The 20,836-nt window shown below is 39.0% G+C and overlaps 1 protein-coding gene across 1 annotated transcript; it reads left to right on the forward strand.

Moving 5' to 3' along the window:
* The first annotated feature begins 399 nt into the window (after positions 1 to 399).
* Positions 400 to 1,153, forward strand: LOC131630842 (putative cell wall protein). The gene has a single exon (XM_058901583.1). It carries the CDS (start codon positions 470 to 472, stop codon positions 890 to 892), a length of 423 nt encoding a protein of 140 aa, XP_058757566.1. The 5' UTR covers positions 400 to 469; the 3' UTR covers positions 893 to 1,153.
* The last annotated feature ends 19,683 nt before the right edge of the window (positions 1,154 to 20,836 follow it).

Raw genomic sequence — 20,836 nt, forward strand, 5'->3', positions numbered from 1 at the left:
TCCTATACATTTTGCGAGCAGTCTCATATCATTTCAAGATCACCAACCTTAGAATTTTTATTTTGTTAATAAGAAATAGTACAAATATTACAACTTTTAATTTGATAAAGAAACATTACTGTCGAGTAGCAAAAGAAAGCAATGAAACGTAAAGAATGAATCTAGAACTAGAAAGTGTAATATTGTAATTCCAATTCCAATGTTTTCTACGAATTACGGTGCATAAATGATGATCATTTATTGACCGCCATGTAATTGGTGAATGTTTTCCATATATAGAAACTAATAAAACTGATAATAGAAACTAGTAAGTAATGATCATGTTGATGACTTCATTTCACCGCCAATGTTCACTCAAATCTCTAGACAAAATATTATTATATAATGCATTCACACTCTTGTAGTTACAACACAACAATCACAAGCTAAGAAATATCACTGTATCCTTCTCCTAGTTCTTATCTTAAAAATGGCTCAAAGAGCTTACTCTTTCTTTGCACTTCTTCTCATTTTCAATATTCTTCTTGTGACAAATTGGCAAGCAGTTGCTGGCCGCAACTTTGCTAAGAACTCCGACAATGATGACAAGAAAGAGCCTCAGTTTCTGTTCAAGCATGATCATGGTAAACTGCATTTTCCAAGCATTGGACATTTCGGATTTCCCCCATACTCCGGGCTTACTCCTAATAACCCTTTTAATGGTGGCACTGGGGGATCGGGATCATTAGGTTCGGGATCAGGCTCAGGATCTGGATCAGAATCTGGATCAACAGGTCACAGTTACGTTCCTGGTGGCGATGACACTTCTATTCCAAACCCGGGCGTTGAGGTTCCGATACCTGGGAGTGGTGGTGTTGGCGGTGGAAGAGCTACACCGGCAGCTCATCCATGAATTTACTCATGCATGAACGCAATAGCTAGACCTTGTTTGTGAGCTTGTGATTTTTATTAAGATCGTTTTTACTGATTTCTAGTCAAGAAAATAAGTGTGCTAGTACTACATGTACACACTAGTAGCTTGCTACTTTGCATGTTAGTGTCTTTGTTTAATGTTTTCCATCTCATTTAGTTTAATATTATTTGAGTTTAATTATTGTTGGAAGTAGTTTAATATTATTTGAGTTGATCAATGTTTTAATTACTCTTCGAAGTACTTGTTGATTGCATCTAGTAAAGTAGGAATCAAGTTATCTCATCTATTAAAGGGTATAAAACCTAACCTAAAAAATCATTCATTTACTTTTATGACGTCAATTAGCACATTTTAAAGTAATTATTTAATGTGAATAATATGATATTTTAAACAAATTAATTAAGCAGGGTGAATCCTTATCTATCCAACACAAAAAGTTGGATAGAGTTACCTTTAGTGTAAAATATTTTGGAAACAACAAAAAAGTATACTCCCTCCGTTTTTTATTATAAGTCGCTTTAGAGAAAAAATTTGTGTTTTATTATAAGTCGTTTTACAATTTCAATGAATCATTAATACTATTTTTTCGGAATGTGTTGATGTGCATAAGGTATATCCTTATGCACGGTGCATAAATACTCAAATATTATTTATATTACTCAAATGATTATATTTATTACTCAAAATAATATATAGATTACTCAAAATAGTATAAATATTACTCAGAACAATGAATATATTACTAAAAATAGTTAAAATTCGATATTACTCAGAATGGTGTAAATATTACTCAAAATAGTGTACTCATTACTCACAATTTAAATATTACTCATAATTAATAGATGTGTACAAATAATGCATATATTACACATGAATTATGATATTATTACTCGTTTCTAACTAAAATGTTACTCAGAACAATTTAAATATTACTTGTACGAGACTTATGCACCGTACATAAGGATATACCTTATGCACATCAACCTGACCCCTATTTTTTCTATTATACCCTTAAGTATTTATTATTTTCTTTCTTTAAATTATTTTAATTTGTCTTTCCCATACAATTAGAAAATTTCTTTAGCCACCTCCCTATGGGGGTCACCCCCAGCGAAAAACTCAAATTACCCCTGCTTCGGAAATGAACTTCCGAAGCTTTGATTTTTTAAAAAAAATTTCCACAATTCGGAAGTGCATCTCCGAAAACACCTCATGGGGGGTGTGTTCGGAGACGAACTTCCGAAAACACCTCATGGGGGGTGTGTTCGGAGATGAACATCCGAAAACACCTTTGTTCAGATTTTGAGGGGTTTCGGAAATGCACTTCCGAATTATGCAGAAACAGAGATTTTTTTTTATGTTTTTCTTAACAGTTTCGTATTTTTAATTAAAAGAAACCGGGAAATAAAATAAACGACATATAAAGGTGAAAATACTAATATGATAAAAAAAAGTAATATATACAACCGATCTGAATCCAAATAATAATAATAATGTGCTAAAGATACAAATCCGAAAACAAAAAATAAATAAACCCGACCACTACTGGGTGTGCCTAACCGTCTCTCCCTGGGACCTCCTCTGCCGCTTGTATGCCGCCGCACGGCCCGCATCAGTGACGATCATCTCCATCACGGCCATAGCCTCTGGACCGCCCTGCTGAACGACACCTCGATCCAACGCGTCCCGCCCAAGCATCTCTATCCGCTGGCAGATCGGCATGAGATCAATGGCGTGGTCATCCTCGGCCTGCTGGTTCTCCAGGATCTCCTCATGTGCTGGCCTAGGAGCGCCGGGAACGTCGGGTCTCAGTAGAGGATGTGACACCCGATAGAAACATGTGACGTATCCCTCCTCACTGTGCCAGTCCTGTGTGACCCGAGTGAGACGGTACTCCTGCGGTACCACATGATGCTGCCAGTCCTCCCATATGGCAGTGAGCTGCACTCGGGTCACTGTGCCGGGAGCAGCCTCAAAGGGTGACCTGGGTATCCGCTGCACGAATCCGAACTGACGCATGCACCGCTCAGGGAGGTACCGGACCATGATGGTAGTCCCGCATGCCAGCCAGCCTGAATATAGAGCAATGCCGTCAAAGGGGACAATCTGAGCGTAGTCGCTGAACGGCCTCCAGGTGACGTCGTCGTGCATCGTGCGGTCCAGGTATCCACGGCATGGTCCCATCGCATCGTTCCCCCTCTGGAGAACGTATCTGGCGGCCCTGGGCATGGCGTCCACGTACGCAGGATCGATATGAAAGTCGTGGATGCGGGAGAAGTAGGAGATGATCCAGCTCTGAAACAGAAACACGATAATGTATTAAAAATAAATACGAAACATAAATAAATAAATAAATACGATAATGTATTAAAATAAAACGTACCGTAAGTAGTATGCAGGATCCGACCAACTGCCTCGTCCTCCATTTGGAGGCCTCATTCAGCTTCTGGTAGAGGTATGCCAGAGTAGCTGCCCCCCAGTTCCACTGGTGAACGGTATCCAGGTCCATGAAGTATCGGAGGTAGGTCACGTCGAAGTACCTTGCACTCTTGTCCACAAAGCATGCAGCGCCTACCACATGCATGTACCAACACCGGAGAGCGCAGCCGCGGTGATAGTGTGTGAATAGCTCGTCACCCGCCTCCTCAGCCTCAGCCGCCGCGTCCAGGTGGTGCTCAAAATAGCAGCTCAGTGTGGTGAACTGGACATGAGGCCCAGATGTCGTGACACACTCAAAGTGAGCAACCTCGTGCTCCATGCCCAAATAGAGCGTCATCCACTCAATGGCCTCGACCCTCTGGATCTAGGAGTGGTGCAACAGCGGCTCCCTAATCGGCAGGTGGAGAAGACACTGCACGTCATGCAAGGTGATCGTCATCTTCCCAACCGGCAAATGGAAAGAGGACGTCTCCTTGTGCCAGCGCTCCACAAATGCCCCCTGCATGCCAGTGTTGATGGTGGTGTACCCCGTCATGCAGAGCCCGCTAAGCCCTGAACCTCGCACATGGTCGTTAAACCACTCAGCTGCTGGTTTAAACAGACTGAAAATCTTCCGGGCGTGGTTCACCATTTTCAACGGCTCTCTCTCCTGTTACAAAAAAAACAAATAAGCGACATATATTAAATAAGCGACAAATAAACGGTTAAATTATAAAAAATGGTGACAAATAAACGGTTAAATTATAAAAAATACCTCTCCCTCCCAGATACGCCGAGCGTCGTGATCGTGGTAGTGAATCAGCACGGAAGTGTCAAAGGGCCCTCCCGGATAGCTGTCCTCCTGCTCATCCTCCTCCCCGGCTGGAGGGTCAACATCTGGTACCCCCTCCGGCTCGTGGTAGGGCACTTCCGCCACCTCCTCCTCATCCTCCTCCTCCTCCTCTCGCTGGCGGGAAGAAGATACCCGAGCCAGCCGACTCCTAGATCCTGAAGCAGATGTACCCTCTCCCTCGCCCACGGGAACTCGCACACGTCGTCCCCGGCCCTGCCCCCGTCCCTCTAGCCGACGCAGTCTGGGTCTCCCTACCCTGTCTGATGCGTGCTGGTTGGTTGCCTGACATGTTCCTGTAAACAATTGAAATCGATTAATATGCGAGACAAAAGAAAAAAACTAAAAAAATTGAACTTCTGATACAATTCGGAAGTTCATTTCCGAAACTGGGATGGAGGTGTTTTCGGAAATGAACTTCCGAAACACCCCTGCGAGGAAGTTTTCTGCAACTTCCATGGCAGACCCCTAAACCAAACATCAAACCTATGTCTACACATTCTAAACATCCTAAATATCAGTATAAACCTAACCTAATACATTTTTTGCTATTTGTAAACACCCTAATATATATTTTAATCATAGATCTTAAAATCAAAAAGCTTACCGATTGAATAGATTGGAGGACTTTTGAATGTAATAGAGCAAGTAGATAGAGCCTTTGAGGAAGCTTGGAACTGGTTTGCACAAAAATCTCTTGGGGTTGAGTTTGGAAGAAGATTAGGGTAAATGATTAGGGGGAGGAGGTTGTTTTGCTTAATCTGCAAAACCCGCAGTATTTCGGAAATGAACTTCCGAAATACTGTTTTCGGAAATGAACTTCCGAAATAAGACAATTTTTTCAAAAAAAGGCGCTTTCGGAGATGCATCTCCGAAATCACCTTTTTCTTGCATTTCGGAAATGCATTTCCGAAGTTAGGGGTAGTTTGGGTTTTTCACCAGAGGTGACCAAGAAGACATGGGGGTTGATAAAGAAATTTTCTACAATTAATGAAAGATAATTTAGTAAAATCTTCTATAGTTTCTCTATTTCATACAATAATTATTATTATTTTTTTATATGTGTGAAAATGCTAAAACGAGTTATAATAAAAAACGGAGGTAGTACTATTTAATAATTAATTAAATAAGACAAAATTAAATAATACAATGTGATTGGTGAAATATATACTACCCAACTTTTTGTGATGGATAGAGAAATTGTTCCTTTAAGGCAGAGTTTGGATTTGTATAACGAATTGCATTCACAAAATGTTGATGGACTTAGGCAACCATACAAAATGCTATTAACAAAGGACATAGAGACCCCTTCACGTGGAAAAAATATCACATAATCTATCAGTTAAATCAAACAACTATTATAGGACAACAAATTCTTCAATTTTCTTTAACATTTCACATCATGTTTTAAACAAGTTTACTAATTAAGCACACACTATTTTTTCTTTGCTACATTGAGACCGCAGATCATTATTGAGTAAGTTGTCCTTTGATCCAGAGACCAAAAATATCATAGTTTCAAATGGACTACCGTCCTCCAAGCCATAAAATAAATTCCAATTTCTACACAAAAGAAAAATTATTCAATGTTGTCATCCTCAATTTGAATATATGCAATCAATCCTCAATATTTTGCAATGAATTCTAGCGGTAATATTTTTATCATTGTCGCAGAAAAAGATTGTCACAAAAGTTTCCTTCAAATAAAAAAAAATGCATTGTTTAAATATCTTCATCGGATCTAAAATGAAATTTAAATAGAAAATTGTTTGTTCTTTTCTTTTCTCTCTCTTCGGGTAGTCTCTCTAACCTCTCTCTAGAAGGGGGTTAGGGTTCTTCCCTGAGTTGTTTCCCTATGAGCGTGAGGCAGCAATGGCGTCCGGAGGATGGCTGGCAGCGAGCAGCAAGGAGAAATGTGTTCAGAGATTTGAAACCTAGGTGGGACATTTTTCCGAAGGGTGGGAGAAATTGAAATCACAAAAATGAAGGGGAAGAGATTTCTTCTGTGTATGTTTCGGAGTTCCCGGAAACCACGACGACAAAGCAGCTCTTCGATTTGTTTGGTTGTATAGGGGATGTTGCGGAGGTCCTAATTTCTCCGCGGAGGAATAAGATTGGGAAGAGATTTGCTTTCGCGCGTTTCAGAGAAGCAGGGGATTGTCACCTTTTAGCGGTACGCTTTAACAATGTTCTGATTTTTGGAAAGAAGATCCATGTGAATGTGCCAAGGTTCAACATGGGTTTGGAGGGTGGCAGGTCGAACAAACGGAACTATGAAGGTAGATCAGGGGAGGGCGCGTATAGGTTCGTTGGCAAGGTTGAAGCAGGGAGAGGTGAGTCTGCCTCTGCAGCCTCTAAGTCGTATGTAGAGGTTCTTCAAGGTGTGAACAATGTTGTGCAGGATAAAGTTACGGAGGCAGTGAGTTTGAAATTTTCTGCAAAGAAGGAAGACATGGTTAGGTTGAAGAAAGCGTACGTTGGTATAGTTAGAATCCCAGGTTCTGCTTATAACATTCAAAATCATTTCGATATGGAGGGTCTTTTTGCTATTAAGGTGTCTCCGATGGGGGGTAATGTTTGCCTTCTTGAAGAGAGGGAGGAAGGATTCATGGAGGACTTGATTAGGGAGGGGGAGACATGGTGGAAAGACTGGTTCTCGAACATCAAGAAATGGAGTGAAGAGGTCGTCGATGAATCCAGGGTGGTGTGGTTTAGGGTGTTTGGGATTCCTGTTCATGCCTGGAACTCCGATTTTTTTGTGGCGTTAGGAGATCATTTTGGCTCCTTCATATGTATGGACGAACATACTGCGAAATGCGATTATTTTGATGTAGCTCGGGTTATGGTGCGTGTTAAGCTTTCTGGTTCTTTGCCGGAGGTTTTGAAGGTAGAGATTGACATAAAGCTCTTTTTGTTGGTTATAAGAGAAGATCCTTTTGGTTCTCTGATGTTTTCGTCAGGTAAATCAAAATCTTTTCTCTCTGGCTCTGTATCCACGGATTCGGAGGACTCGTGGTCGGTTAAATTGCAGGAAGACGTAGGAACGACTTATAGTGAGGGAACCGAAGATAGTATTCAACAATTCTCTGTAGAAGAAGCGACACGGAAGACTCAGGAACCTATTCTCTCCGCTCCTACGAAACCTTTGAATTATGTCCCCAGGAATTCCCTGAATTCTGTTTCTCTGGAATCTGCTAACCAACAGAAGAATCCCCTTTCTGTTGTTCCGTCGATTGAGCACGGTGGTTTTACTGATTCCTTTTTGGCTTGTTCTCGTGATCAAGAGACTTTCGGTAGCTTCGATGAAGCGCGGGCCAAGGTTAATAAACTAAAGGATAAAGCTTGGTTGGCAAAGGAGCAGTTTGGTTGTGTGGTTTCTGTTCAAGAATATGGTGTGGCCCTGGCTGAGACAACCTCTCGAAATGTCTCTGCTGATTCTTCGAAGGCTTTTTTGGAAAAGGGACAAGGTAATTCTCTATCTTTGTCTTTACCTCTGTCTCCATCGGCTGTAGCTTGTAGTTTGGAGAAGGTTCAGTGTCTGAATAACAGTGCTTTTGAGAGGAGGAGGCAGTTGGGTAAAAAATTGAAATATAAACATTTGAAAGATTGGGGTGGAATGAAGAGAGGGGTATCAAAGCAAAGGCAGAGGCGTGTAAACTGCAGTAGGAAAGGGGGTGCTGTGTAGAAAATGGGGGACCCGGTTCTAAGGATTCTTTTTCTAATGTTGTTTCATCTGAACATTATGGTATGCAATCGGAAGAGTCCGATATCTTTAGGTGCAACGGCAGGAATCGAAGTTTAATGGAGGGGAAATATAAGGACAAACTTCTTGAGGCAATCATTGCTTTGGGAGTGGTTGAGGCGGAAGGGAGAGGCAAGTTGGTAAGTAGGATTGGTTTGTTGGAAGACATTGAAAATAGGAAAAAGGAGGTAGAGAAGGAGTTTTTGAAGAAGTTATAATGATTATTGGTAGCTTCAATATTAGAGGGGGGATGAATGCGGTTAAGAGGAAGAGAATTAGTGCGATTATTAAAAAGGGAAGGCGGATATCTTCATGATTCAAGAATATAAGATTCCTTGTTTGAAAGAAGAAGTGGCTAAAAGTTTTTGGAGTAAGATGGATGTTGGTTTCTCTTTTTCTAATGTGGTGGGTTTGTCCGGAGGCTTAATTATTTTATGGAAGGTCGGAGGGGTGGAGGTTATCATGAGGTTTAAAGGAGAAGGTTTCCTAGGCATAAAAGTTAGGTGGAAGGGAGAGTTGTATTACATTATCAATGTTTATTCTTCCCGTGAGTTCCATAAAAAGAAGATTTTGTGGAGTAATTTATTAACCATGATGGATAAATACAAGGATGGACAGTGGGTTATAGGTGGATACTTCAATGCGATAAAAGATAGATCGGAGAGGAAAGGGAGATCGAGGGTGGTGAATCATACCGAGGTGGACTCCTTTGCGGAGTTTATTCATAAAAGCGGTTTGGTGGATGTAACACCCATATAATTTTAATATTAATTTGATTTGGAATATTGATTTAATAATTAGAATTATTAAGAATTTTGTGAAAAATAATGGTTTATGACATTTGGGCCATTGTAAGGAAATAGTAAAGAAGGGCGTGTGATATAGTAAAGTTTTTTTTACTAATCTTAATATTATTATTTTTCATAAAATAATAAGGAATTGGGAAAAAGAAAGAACGTGAAAGAATATAAGTTTTGGGAACGAAGAACGTGAAGGAGAACTGAAGAGGGAGAGACCAAAGATCAAGAAATTGTCTAAGGTAAGGGGGGACTCTCAATTTAATCTCTATTATCGTGTTATGGATAATGATGTTGATTAGGAGTATTGTTTGGATCAATGGAATCTATATTCTGAATTTTTCTGTTTGTGTTCATCAATTGGATTGAAAATTGTGACTGTTAATCCCTAATAACTGAGTAGATTTAGGTTGTGATGAGTAAAATCGATTGTAGAATCATATACTATTGATGTTGGGTGAATTCTATGATGTTTAGAATGTGAAATTTCTGGTTTTGAGACCTCAATCGTAGACTGTACAAATGAATTCGCGAGGAAGACGAATGGGTAAGTTGCAGATTTTGGGAAGACGCTGTTGATACGCGTATGATACGTGTATGATACGTGTATGGGGAAGTGATACGCGTATGATACGTGTATGATACGTGTATGGGGAAGTGATACGTGTATGGTACGTGTATGGGGAAGTGATACGCGTATGATACGTGTATGGGGAAGTGATACGTGTATGATACACTATGATGTTGTTTTGTGTGGAAATATGGTTCTGTCCATACGCGTATGATACGCGTATGGTGTGTGTTTTGTGAATTTTTGGGCCTGTTGGTACGCGTATTACGCGTATGGCTAGCGTGAGCTGCAGATTTTGCTGTTTTGTGATGTTTGAAAGTCTGAGGACGTGTGACTTTAAACAGATGAATCTGTATGAAATATTGTTGTCTGATTTATTGAATGATGCAATTATATATATATATATATTGAACATACTTGTTAATGATGATGATGACGATGAATGATGACGATGAATTATGATGAGTGAGTATAAGATGATGCTACTCATAGTATGATGATGATGATAGTATGTTGTATATATGTTTGCATGCATTCATAGTCATTTGATGAGGGCTGAATCCTAATGATGAGAGGATTCAGTGAAGGGCAAGGTTCCCACTGTGTGGAATCTGTGCTGGCAGGGCCGTATCTGGATGATGATAGATCGGTCGGTGGGTTTTCCCATTGGTGATGTTGGTACCACATGCATAGTGTCAATTTTCATACATATGCATAATTTTATAACATGATTAATATATGTTATGTGATGAATTGATGTTTGTGGGTATGCAATGATGATGTGTCTGAATATGAAACGACTGGGTGAATGATATAACTATGATATGTTGTTATTTATGATGCAATAACATTGGTTAACTGTTATGAGACTCACCCTTACTTATTGTCATTTTTCAGATTGAGGATAGCGGCGCGACTTGGTGAGGATTAGCTCATAAGTCGGTTTAGTTATTGTGTCGGTGTCATGCTCTGATAGATGTAACACTGGGAACGCGATGTTTGGGGTTTTCGATTATAACTCTATTGTTTATTTTGTTTTGAAGTCTGATACATTAATGATGTAATGTTGGCTTGATGATTTAATTCCGCTGTGTAAACATGATTTTTATCGAATGAGTTATAATCAGATGTTTTCAGTGAATGCGTGACATATGCCTAATGTGTGTTTTCTTTTATTTATGAATTGTGGCACCTCTTTACATGTTACTCTGATTAATGTTGTTTATTGTCGCGGGTTATTAAAGGGGTGTTACAATAGTGGTATCAGAGCATAGTCGGTTGTTGTGACCAGAGTCTTAGTGTCAGTCTTTCCTGTGTATGCGACTAATACAAGTTATTTGTCGATACTTTTTTTCTGAATGGATTGTTTGTGATTAAGCAGAACAATGGCTGGAAGAGGAGGAAGAAATGATGATGCTATCGCTGAGGCTCTGGGCATGATTGCTGGTGTGCTTGGAGGAAATGCTGTAGGAGCAGGGATTGGTGCTGAAAGGCAATTGGGGAATTTTCAAAGGAACAATCCTCCATTGTTCAAAGGTACGCATGATCCTGAAGGTGCTCAGAAATGGCTGAAGGAGATCGAGAGAATTTTCAGAGTCATCGATTGTGCTGAGAATCTCAAGGTGAGGTATGGCACACATATGCTGTCCGAGGAAGCTGATGACTGGTGGTTGGCCACCAGAGCTGAACTGGATGCTTATGGTATAGAAATTACCTGGGCTATATTCAAAAGGGAATTTTTGAGGAGGTATTTTCCTGAGGATGTTAGAGGTAGAAAAGAGATTGAATTTCTTGAACTGGTTCAAGGTAATATGACGGTACCAAAGTATGCTGCAAAGTTTGTGGAGCTAGCAAAGTACTATGTGCACTACAACAATGATGAAGCTAGTGAGTTCTAAAAATGTGTTAAGTTTGAGAATGGCCTTCGTGATGAGATCAAGCAAGGCATTAGATACCAGAGCATTCGAAGATTTGTCGATTTAGTGGACTGTAGCAGGATTTTTGAAGAGGATAACATTAAGCTTAAGTCATCTCACTCTCGCGAGTTGGTTGACAGAAAGGGTAAGAAACATATGGATAGAGGTAAGCCATATGGTAGAGGTAAACCTGCTGATTGGAAGAAACCCAGTGGGGGAGATTCCAGTGCTCGTATCAGATGTTATAATTATGGTGAGATGGGACATCGTAGGAACGAGTGCAAGCTTGAGCAGAAAAAGTGTTACAAATGTGACCAAGTAGGTCATATTGCTGCTGACTGCAAGAAGAGGGTTGTGGCTTGTTACAACTGTGGTGAAGAGGGTCACATCAGTCCGAATTGTCCTAAGCCAAAGAAGAACCAATCAGGAGGAAAGGTTTTTGCTTTGACAGGGTCAGAGACTACTCCAGAAGACAGATTGATTAAAGGTACGTGTTTCATTCGTGGCACACCTTTAGTTGCGATTATTGATACTGGAGCAACTCATTCTTTTATTTCTTTGGATTGTGCTACGAGGTTGAATCTAGAGATATCTGACATAAATAGAAGTATGGTTATTGACACTCCTGCGTCGGGTTCAGTAACTACTTCATCTGCATGCTTGAATTGTCCGGTTGACATTTTTGGTAGAGAATTCGGGATGGACTTAGTGTGCCTTCCGTTGAAACAACTTGATGTAATCCTGGGAATGAACTGGTTGGAATTCAACCGTGTTCATATTAACTGTTTTGCGAAGACGGTAATTTTTCCTGAAGAGGTTAATTCTGATAATCTGGAAATGACAGCTAGACAGGTGACTGAGGCTATCGGGGATGGTGCAACAGTGTTTATGTTGTTTGCATTGATGGATTTGAAAGAGAAAGTGGCGAGTGGCGAACTACCAGTGGTATGTGAGTTTCCAGAAGTTTTTCCGGAAGAGGTGAATGAATTACCACCAGAAAGAGAAGTAGAATTTTCTATTGAATTGGTTCCGGGAACTAGTCCAGTGTCGATGGCACCGTATCGTATGTTGCCGTCTGAATTGGCTGAACTGAAGAAGCAGTTAGAAGAATTGCTTGAGAAGAAATTTATTCGTCCTAGTGTTTCTCCGTGGGGTGCACCTGTGTTGTTAGTGAAGAAGAAAAAGGGTTTGATGAGACTGTGTGTCGACTACAGACAATTGAACAAGGTTACCATCAAGAATCGGTATCCATTGCCGAGGATTGATGATTTGATGGATCAGTTGGTTGGAGCGCGTGTGTTTAGTAAGATTGATATGAGGTCTGGGTATCATCAGATACGTGTGAAAGATGACGATATTCAGAAGACTGCTTTTAGAACGAGGTATGGACATTACGAGTATTCTGTAATGCCGTTTGGAGTTACTAATGCACCTGGTGTTTTTATGGAGTATATGAACAGGATAATTCATCCTTATCTCGACAAGTTCGTGGTGGTGTTTATAGATGATATTCTGATATACTCTAAGAATGAGGAAGAACATGCAGAACATCTTAGAACTGTATTAGAGTTGTTGAAAGAGAAGCAACTTTTTGCCAAACTGTCGAAGTGTGAATTTTGGTTGGAAGAGGTCAGTTTTCTTGGACATGTAATTTCTAAGAATGGTATTGTTGTTGACCCTACAAAGATAGAAGCTGTATCCCAGTGGGAAGCTCTAAAGTCAGTGTCAGAGATTCGTAGTTTTCTTGGTCTTGCAGGTTACTACAGAAAGTTCATAGAAGGATTTTCAAAGTTAGCATTGCCGTTAACTAAACTAACCAGGAAGGGACAAGCTTTTATTTGGGATGCAAAGTGTGAAGAAGGATTCCAAGAGCTGAAGAGGAGGTTGATTAGTGCTTCTATCTTGATTTTGCCGAATCCGACAGAATCATTTATGGTGTATTGTGATGCATCGTTGATGGGTTTAGGTGGTGTATTGATGCAGAATCAACAAGTAGTCGCTTACGCGTCGAGACAACTCAAAGTGCATGAAAGGAATTATCCGACTCATGATTTGGAGTTGGCAGCTGTGGTTTTTGTTTTAAAATTATTGCGACACTATTTGTATGGTTCGAGATTTGAAGTGTTCAGTGATCATAAGAGTCAGAAGTACCTCTTTGATCAGAAAGAGCTGAATATGAGGCAAAGAAGGTGGTTAGAATTTCTGAAAGAATATGATTTTGGTTTGAATTACCATCCGGGTAAAGCAAACGTAGTTGCTGATGCATTGAGTAGGAAGACATTGCATATGTCTATGCTAATGGTGAAGGAATTGGATTTGATTGAACAATTCAGAGACTTGAGTTTGGTGTGGGAAGGTACTCCTACTAGTGTCAAATTGGGGATGCTGAAGCTGACTAGTGGTATTCTTGAAGAAATCAGAGAAGGTCAGAAAGCTGATGTTGAATTGATTGATAAGTTGACTTTGATCAACCAAGGCAAGAATGGTGAATTCAGAGTTGACGAGAACGGTATACTGAGGTTTGGTGACCGAGTTTGTGTTCCTAATATTGATGAACTCCGAAAGCGTATTTTAGAAGAAGGACACCGTAGTGGGTTGAGTATTCATCATGGTGCTACCAAGATGTATCATGATTTGAAAAAGTTGTTTTGGTGGCCTGAAATGAAGAAGGAAATTGCTGAGTTTGTATATTCTTGTTTGACTTGCCAGAAGTCAAAGATTGAGCATCAGAAACCATCTGGGTTTATGCAACCGATGTTTATTCCTGAGTGGAAGTGGGATAGCATATCAATGGATTTTGTCTCGGGTTTGCCGAGAAGTATCAGAAATTGTGAAGCTATCTGGGTCGTGGTGGACAGGTTGACGAAGTCTGCATATTTTATACCGATGAGAATGGATTATCCGATAGAGAAGCTAGCTCAATTGTATATTGAGAGGATAGTTAGTCTGCATGGTATTCCTTCAAGTATCGTGTCAGACAGAGATCCGAGGTTTACGTCTAAGTTCTGGGAAGGTTTATAGAAAGCTTTAGGTACTAAGCTGAGATTGAGTTCTGCTTATCATCCGCAGACTGATGGACAGATTGAGAGGACGATTCAGTCGTTAGAGGATTTGTTGCGGGCTTGTGTGTTGGAAAAGGAGGTACTTGGGATAGTTATCTGCCTTTGATTGAGTTTACCTACAACAATAGTTTTCATTCGAGTATCGGTATGGCTCCGTTTGAGGCGTTGTATGGTAGGAGGTGTAGGACGCCGTTGTGTTGGTACGAATCTGGTGAGAGTGTTGTGATTGGTCCGGAAATCGTACAACAGACTACAGAGAAGATTAAGATGATTCAAGAGAAGATGAAGGCTTCTCAGAGTCGTCAAAAGAGTTATCATGACAAGAGGAGGAAAACACTTGAGTTTCAAGAGGGAGATCATGTGTTTATGAGAGTTACTCCTATGACAGGAATTGGTCGAGCATTGAAGTCAAAGAAGTTGACTCCACGTTTCATTGGACCATTCCAAATTTCTGAAAGAGTGGGAGAAGTGGCATATGGTATTGCTTTACCGCCGATGCTTGCGAATTTGCATGATGTATTTCATGTGTCTCAGTTGAGGAAATACATTTCAGATCCGTCCCATGTGATCCAAGTAGATGATGTGCAGGTGAAAGACAACTTAATAGTTAAGACTTTACCTGTGAGGATTGAAGATCGAAGGCTGAAGCAATTGCGTGGCAAGGAAATAGCTTTAGTCAGAGTAGCTTGGGGAGGACCAGCTGAAGGAAATGTTACCTGGGAACTAGAGAGCCAGATGAAGGATTCTTATCCAGAGCTCTTTACCTGAGGTATGTTTTCGAGGACGAAAACTCTTTTAGTGGGGGAGAGTTGTAACACCCGTATAATTTTAATATTAATTTGATTTGGAATATTGAATTAATAATTAGAATTATTAAGAATTTTGTGAAAAATAATGGTTTATGACATTTGGGACATTGTAAGGAAATAGTAAAGAAGGGGGTGTGATATAGTAAAGTTTTTTTTACTAATCTTAATATTATTATTTTTCATAAAATAATAAGGAATTGGGAAAAAGAAAGAACGTGAAAGAACAGAAGTTTTGGGAACGAAGAACGTGAAGGAGAACTGAAGAGGGAGAGACCAAAGATCAAGAAATTGTCTAAGGTAAGGGGGGACTCTCCATTTAATCTCTATTATTGTGTTATGGATAATGATGTTGATTAGGAGTATTGTTTGGATCAATGGATTCTATATTCTGAATTTTTCTGTTTGTGTTCATCAATTGGATTGAAAATTGTGACTGTTAATCCCTAATAACTGAGTAGATTTAGGTTGTGATGAGTAAAATCGATTGTAGAATCATATACTATTGATGTTGGGTGAATTCTATGCTGTTTAGAATGTGAAATTTCTGGTTTTGAGACCCAAATCGTAGGCTGTACAGATGAATTCGCGAGGAAGACAAATGGGTAAGTTGCAGATTTTGTGAAGACGCTGTTGATACGCGTATGATACGTGTATGATACGTGTATGGGGAAGTGATACGCGTATGATACGTGTATGATACTTGTATGGGGAAGTGATACGTGTATGGTATGTGTATGGGGAAGTGATACGCGTATGATACGTCTATGGGGAAGTGATACGTGTATGATACGCGTATGATGTTGTTTTTTGTAGAAATATGGTTCTGTACATACGTGTATGATACGCGTATGGTGTGTGTTTTGTGAGTTTTTGGGCCTGTTGGTACGCGTATTGTACGCGTATGGCCAGCGTGAGCTGCAGATTTTGCTATTTTGTGATGTTTGAAAGTCTGAGGACGTGTGACTTTAAACAGATGAATCTGTATGAAATATTGTTGTCTGATTTATTGAATGATGCAATTATATATATATTGAACATACTTGTTAATGATGATGATGGTGATGAATGATGATGAATGAGTATAAGATGATGCTACTCATAGTATGATGATGATGATAGTATGTTGTATATATGTTTGCATGCATTCATAGTCATTTGATGAGGGCTGAATCCTAATGATGAGAGGATTCAGTGAAGGGCAAGGATCCCACTGTGTGGAATCTGTGCTGGGAGGGCCGTATCTGGATGATGATAGATTGGTCGGTGGGTTTTCCCACTGGTGATGTTGGTACCACATGCATAGTGTCAGCTTTCATACATAAGCATAATTTTATAACATGATTAATATATGTTATGTGATGAATTGATGTTTGTGGGTGTGCAATGATGATGTGTCTGAATATGAAATGAATGGGTGAATGATATAACTATGATATGTTGTTATTTATGATGCAATAACATTGGTTAACTGTGATGAGACTCACCCTTACTTATTGTCATTTTCAAATTGAGGATATCGGCGCGACTTGGTTAGGATTAGCTCATAAGTTGGTTTAGTTATTGTGTCGGTTTCATGCTCTGATAGATGTAACACTGGGAACGCGATGTTTGGGGTTTTCGATTATAACTCTATTGTGTATTTTGTTTTGAAGTCTGATACATTAATGATGTAATGTTGACTTGATGATTTAATTCTGCAGTGTAAACATGATTTTTATCGAATGAGTTATAATCAGATGTTTTCAGTGAATGCGTGACATATGCCTAATGTGTGTTTTCTCTTATTTATGATTTGTGGCACCTCTTTACATGTTACTCTGATTAATGTTGTTTATTGCCGCGGGGTATTAAAGGGGTGTTACGGTGGACACTTCTTGCAAAGGGAAAAAATATACTTGGTATAGTGGTGTCATACCCCAAAATTTGCCCTCCATGTTCCATTCACAATGATTCAAGGTTCAAGATTCAATGCCAAAGCTTTGCTCAAACAACCCCCAAGATCCACAGTCAACCGATTCAAATCTGAAGGTCAACTGCAATCAAAGCATGATTCAAACTATGATCATTGATCAAACATCAAGTATAGAGGTGCATAACCATCATTTGATCAAAGATTGATCATGATTCCATTAATAGAAACTCAGAGATGAACGAATACAAAAAGGTTCAAATTAGGGTTTCTTAGGAGAAAGTCAACCCAACTTTGACTGGGCATAACTTTCACATGGAACATCAAAAATTCCCCACTCAAAGCCTATTTTGAAGGAAATTGGATTCCCTAAAACTTTGTCTCTCACAAGCCAGGGCTAGAAATGATTCATTTGAGAGATACAGTGCAAAAGATTACAGGTCATTTTCAAGCCTCCTTCAAAAGCAGTTTTTTCGCAGAGAGGATTTGGTCAAGATAAAAGCTCCAAATGAAAAATATATTCCAAAGTGGCTTGTAGAGGACCTCTTGAGGTTTCCAAAAAGTCTTAGAAATCCCTCATAGCTGAAAAATTGAGTGAGATATGATCGATCAAAGTGGGGTAATTTTGAAGGCAAAATGTGGAAAAAGAATGTTCAAGTTGAGAAAACTTTGCAAATGGGCCTATGGTTTTTTGATGCAATCTTGGTCCACAAGACATTTTCCTAGCACAAAGTCATTTACCACGAAATTTAGCATTATATGTGATTTAATATGATTTTTTAATTTTTTAATTTTCATTTTTATGATTTTATTAAGTAAAAAAATCAAATATTATGTTAAAATATCTACATAGGCTAATTCCAACCACAATTATGATAAAAATACAATATATTTTCGTGGTATATTGATTGGGAAAGGATTAATAGAAGATTGGACAAATATGGAAAGATTTCATTCAAGTTTTAAATCAAATTTCCAAAAGATGCAAGATTGGATTCAAAAGGGTTTTGGTTGGTTTTTGGTGACCTAATTGATTCCCTATAAGTAGTTTATGCAAGGCAAAGGACTAGGGGACGAGTTTTTGGATCAGAGACGCAAGCACAAGAACAGAAAATATTCAAGAAAACTCAGAATCGGTTTCAAGGATTTAAGGCATTTCAGAGAGATTTGAGCATTGCTATACCTCCCTTAGGGCTTTCTGAATCGATTGGGATCATCACACGACTTCAGCAACCCCAGAATTACCTCCGATTGGCCAAGGTAAGTCACTCTAAAGTTTGGATCGATTAGCATCATGTACGCATATTCATGTTGTTTTGAGTGTGTATTTGGTTTTGTCTGACTGCCATGAACGTTTCTGGAATATTTAAAAGGTTCTCGTGTCTTCTAGCGTGATCGGCCATTGGAGGCCGATTGAAGCTCTTAGGTTTGAATTTAGGGCTTTCTCATAGGGGTAAAATTAGGGCTAAACAATAGCATGGATGGATTCGCAAGATGAGGACGAAGGGATCTCACAGGTCGCGAAGCATTTTTGTGCAAAGGAGTGCTATTCGCTATTTTTCTAGTTTGTGTTCGCTACGAAAATTCTCTAGCAAAACCGTAGCTAATTGTGCAGGTTTTTACAGGCCTGGTGGGGAAGATGATGAGCTGGCGTGATCTGGTTCGCCAGTTTTGAATTTCGCGCGCATGGCTTCCACTCAGTTATATTGTTTTTATTTAATGATCGGAATGCGTATGTTAAACAAAGCGTGCGTTTGGTTGAACTGGCTGGGGCGAATTTGTGTGAGCAAAGGGACGAGGGTTCGATCCCTCGCTCCCACGTTATTTTTAACTACAAATCCTATTAGCTATCCCATGCGCTGACACCAAGGTGATCCACCATGCACCCTCAGATCTGGACCATAGAACTAGCAGCCATATAGATCTAACGCCCAGAGTTTGGTCCTCATACCATGTACCATATTAACAACCATACTAAATCAAAATCCTAACAAACTAAAATAATTTTAATTAAATATTTGTTTTAATTAATTCTTTTAATATATTATTTATATATTAATAATTATTTTTATAAATAAAAATTAATATGTGATATTTATATTAAAATGCCAATTTGTTGTTCGTGCCGATTAAATCGATTAATCGCTATGGTCAACAATAGTTTTAATTAAAATGTTTATTTAATTAAAATACAAATGATTTCTATTTAGTTAAATGGTTGCAACTATTTTATTAGTTGTGATGATTAACTTTCCTGTTTTCTAAATTCCAATTTGTTATTATTTGTAATCATGTTAACCGGTTATGAGGGGTAACAATACAAAACAAAATGCATAAAAAATGATAAAATACAATAATCCATTATTAGTGATAATCGAATCAATTGATTTGAATTGGTAATGGTACAAAACCCCTAATCTTTTGACTATGGTGATCAAACCTATTGATCATTGCGGTTAATTGTGCCAAATCAGGGTTGTACGCCCAGAACATCTAAAACAACTTCAAAACACTTTTCAAACATTTTTCAAACTTCAAACTCCAAATACAGATTTTTATCTACGATAGGCTATTCAAAGCCTTCAAACCTTCAAATCAAATTTCAAACCTTAAGGGCGTACAACCCGTCCCCCGAACTACGTTGACTCTGATTCTCCATAAGGAGATACGTAGGCACTTGGCAACAAGGTGAGTCCCCTTCCTCCATATTCTAATCTTGTTCAATTATTTGCCTTTACCCTATTAACTGTCTGCCATCTTTCTTTATAAACGTTACAAACCTTTATCTTTAAATGTTAGACTTTAGGAAAGGGTTGAGGGTGCCTAACACCTTCCCTCGACCTGAATATAGTATCTTACCCTGATCTCTTAACTGCGCGAGGTTTCCTATTCGCCTTGGTAGAATAGGTGGCGACTCTAAAAGCTAAATTTTTAGGGCAGGTTGCTACAGCTGGCGACTCTGCTGGGGAAAACTATAATGGTGATTACTATGCTCCTATAGGTTTTAGGTTTTGGCAGGGTTTAGGTTTGGCAGCTTTTTAGGGTTTGGCTAACGCGCCTTTTTCAGGGTTTATAATTATTTTTTTTATTTCTTATTTTTTTTTAAAAATTGTTTATTTGTTTATTTTTGTCTAAAAATATCTAATTATTTATATATGTTTATATTTAACTGTCTATGTGAATATATTTATATTTTTATTAACTATTACATTTTTATATACTGCTGGATATATTATGTAGTGTTAAAACCTTAAGTGTGGGGGTTAACTTTGAGACCAAAAGGGGACATGAATCGCCTTACGAGTCTCACTGATAACTCCACTCGGAGTGGGTTAGGTATTTGGAAAGGTCCGAAACGAAGCTTGACTTTGTGGAGGGCTGGACTGGATACTTAGCTGATCTCTCCGGGAACCTACCCCAAAAATTCGAACCTCATGGATAAAATGAGTTGTTCCAAAATCCGAAGAGACGAAAAAGTCTCGGAGGCTACGAACGACCCCATGAGACCTTCTAGAACCCCCCTATAAAAGGTTGGCTCCCAAGAGCCGCTACGTCGAACCTATGAACTTATGTGATTATGTGCTATATGTGTATATATATATATATGTATGTGTTGATCATTTTTCTATTATTTCTTTTTCCATTCATCATACGTCAGGGGCATTCTTGCATCATATTTTATTCAAAAAAAAAAAAGAAAGAAAAAGGGATATCATACATATCATGCATGGCATGCACATCATTTTCATGGCATTAAGAGAAGATTTCTCTTCTATCTCCAGAGCAAGGAACCATTGGGAAGGATAATCTAACATCCCGTTCATATTATCAAATAAGGTTTCAGCAGAA

Source organism: Vicia villosa, unplaced genomic scaffold (assembly GCF_029867415.1).
Source record: "Vicia villosa cultivar HV-30 ecotype Madison, WI unplaced genomic scaffold, Vvil1.0 ctg.000744F_1_1_3, whole genome shotgun sequence".
Taxonomy (NCBI): domain Eukaryota; kingdom Viridiplantae; phylum Streptophyta; class Magnoliopsida; order Fabales; family Fabaceae; genus Vicia; species Vicia villosa.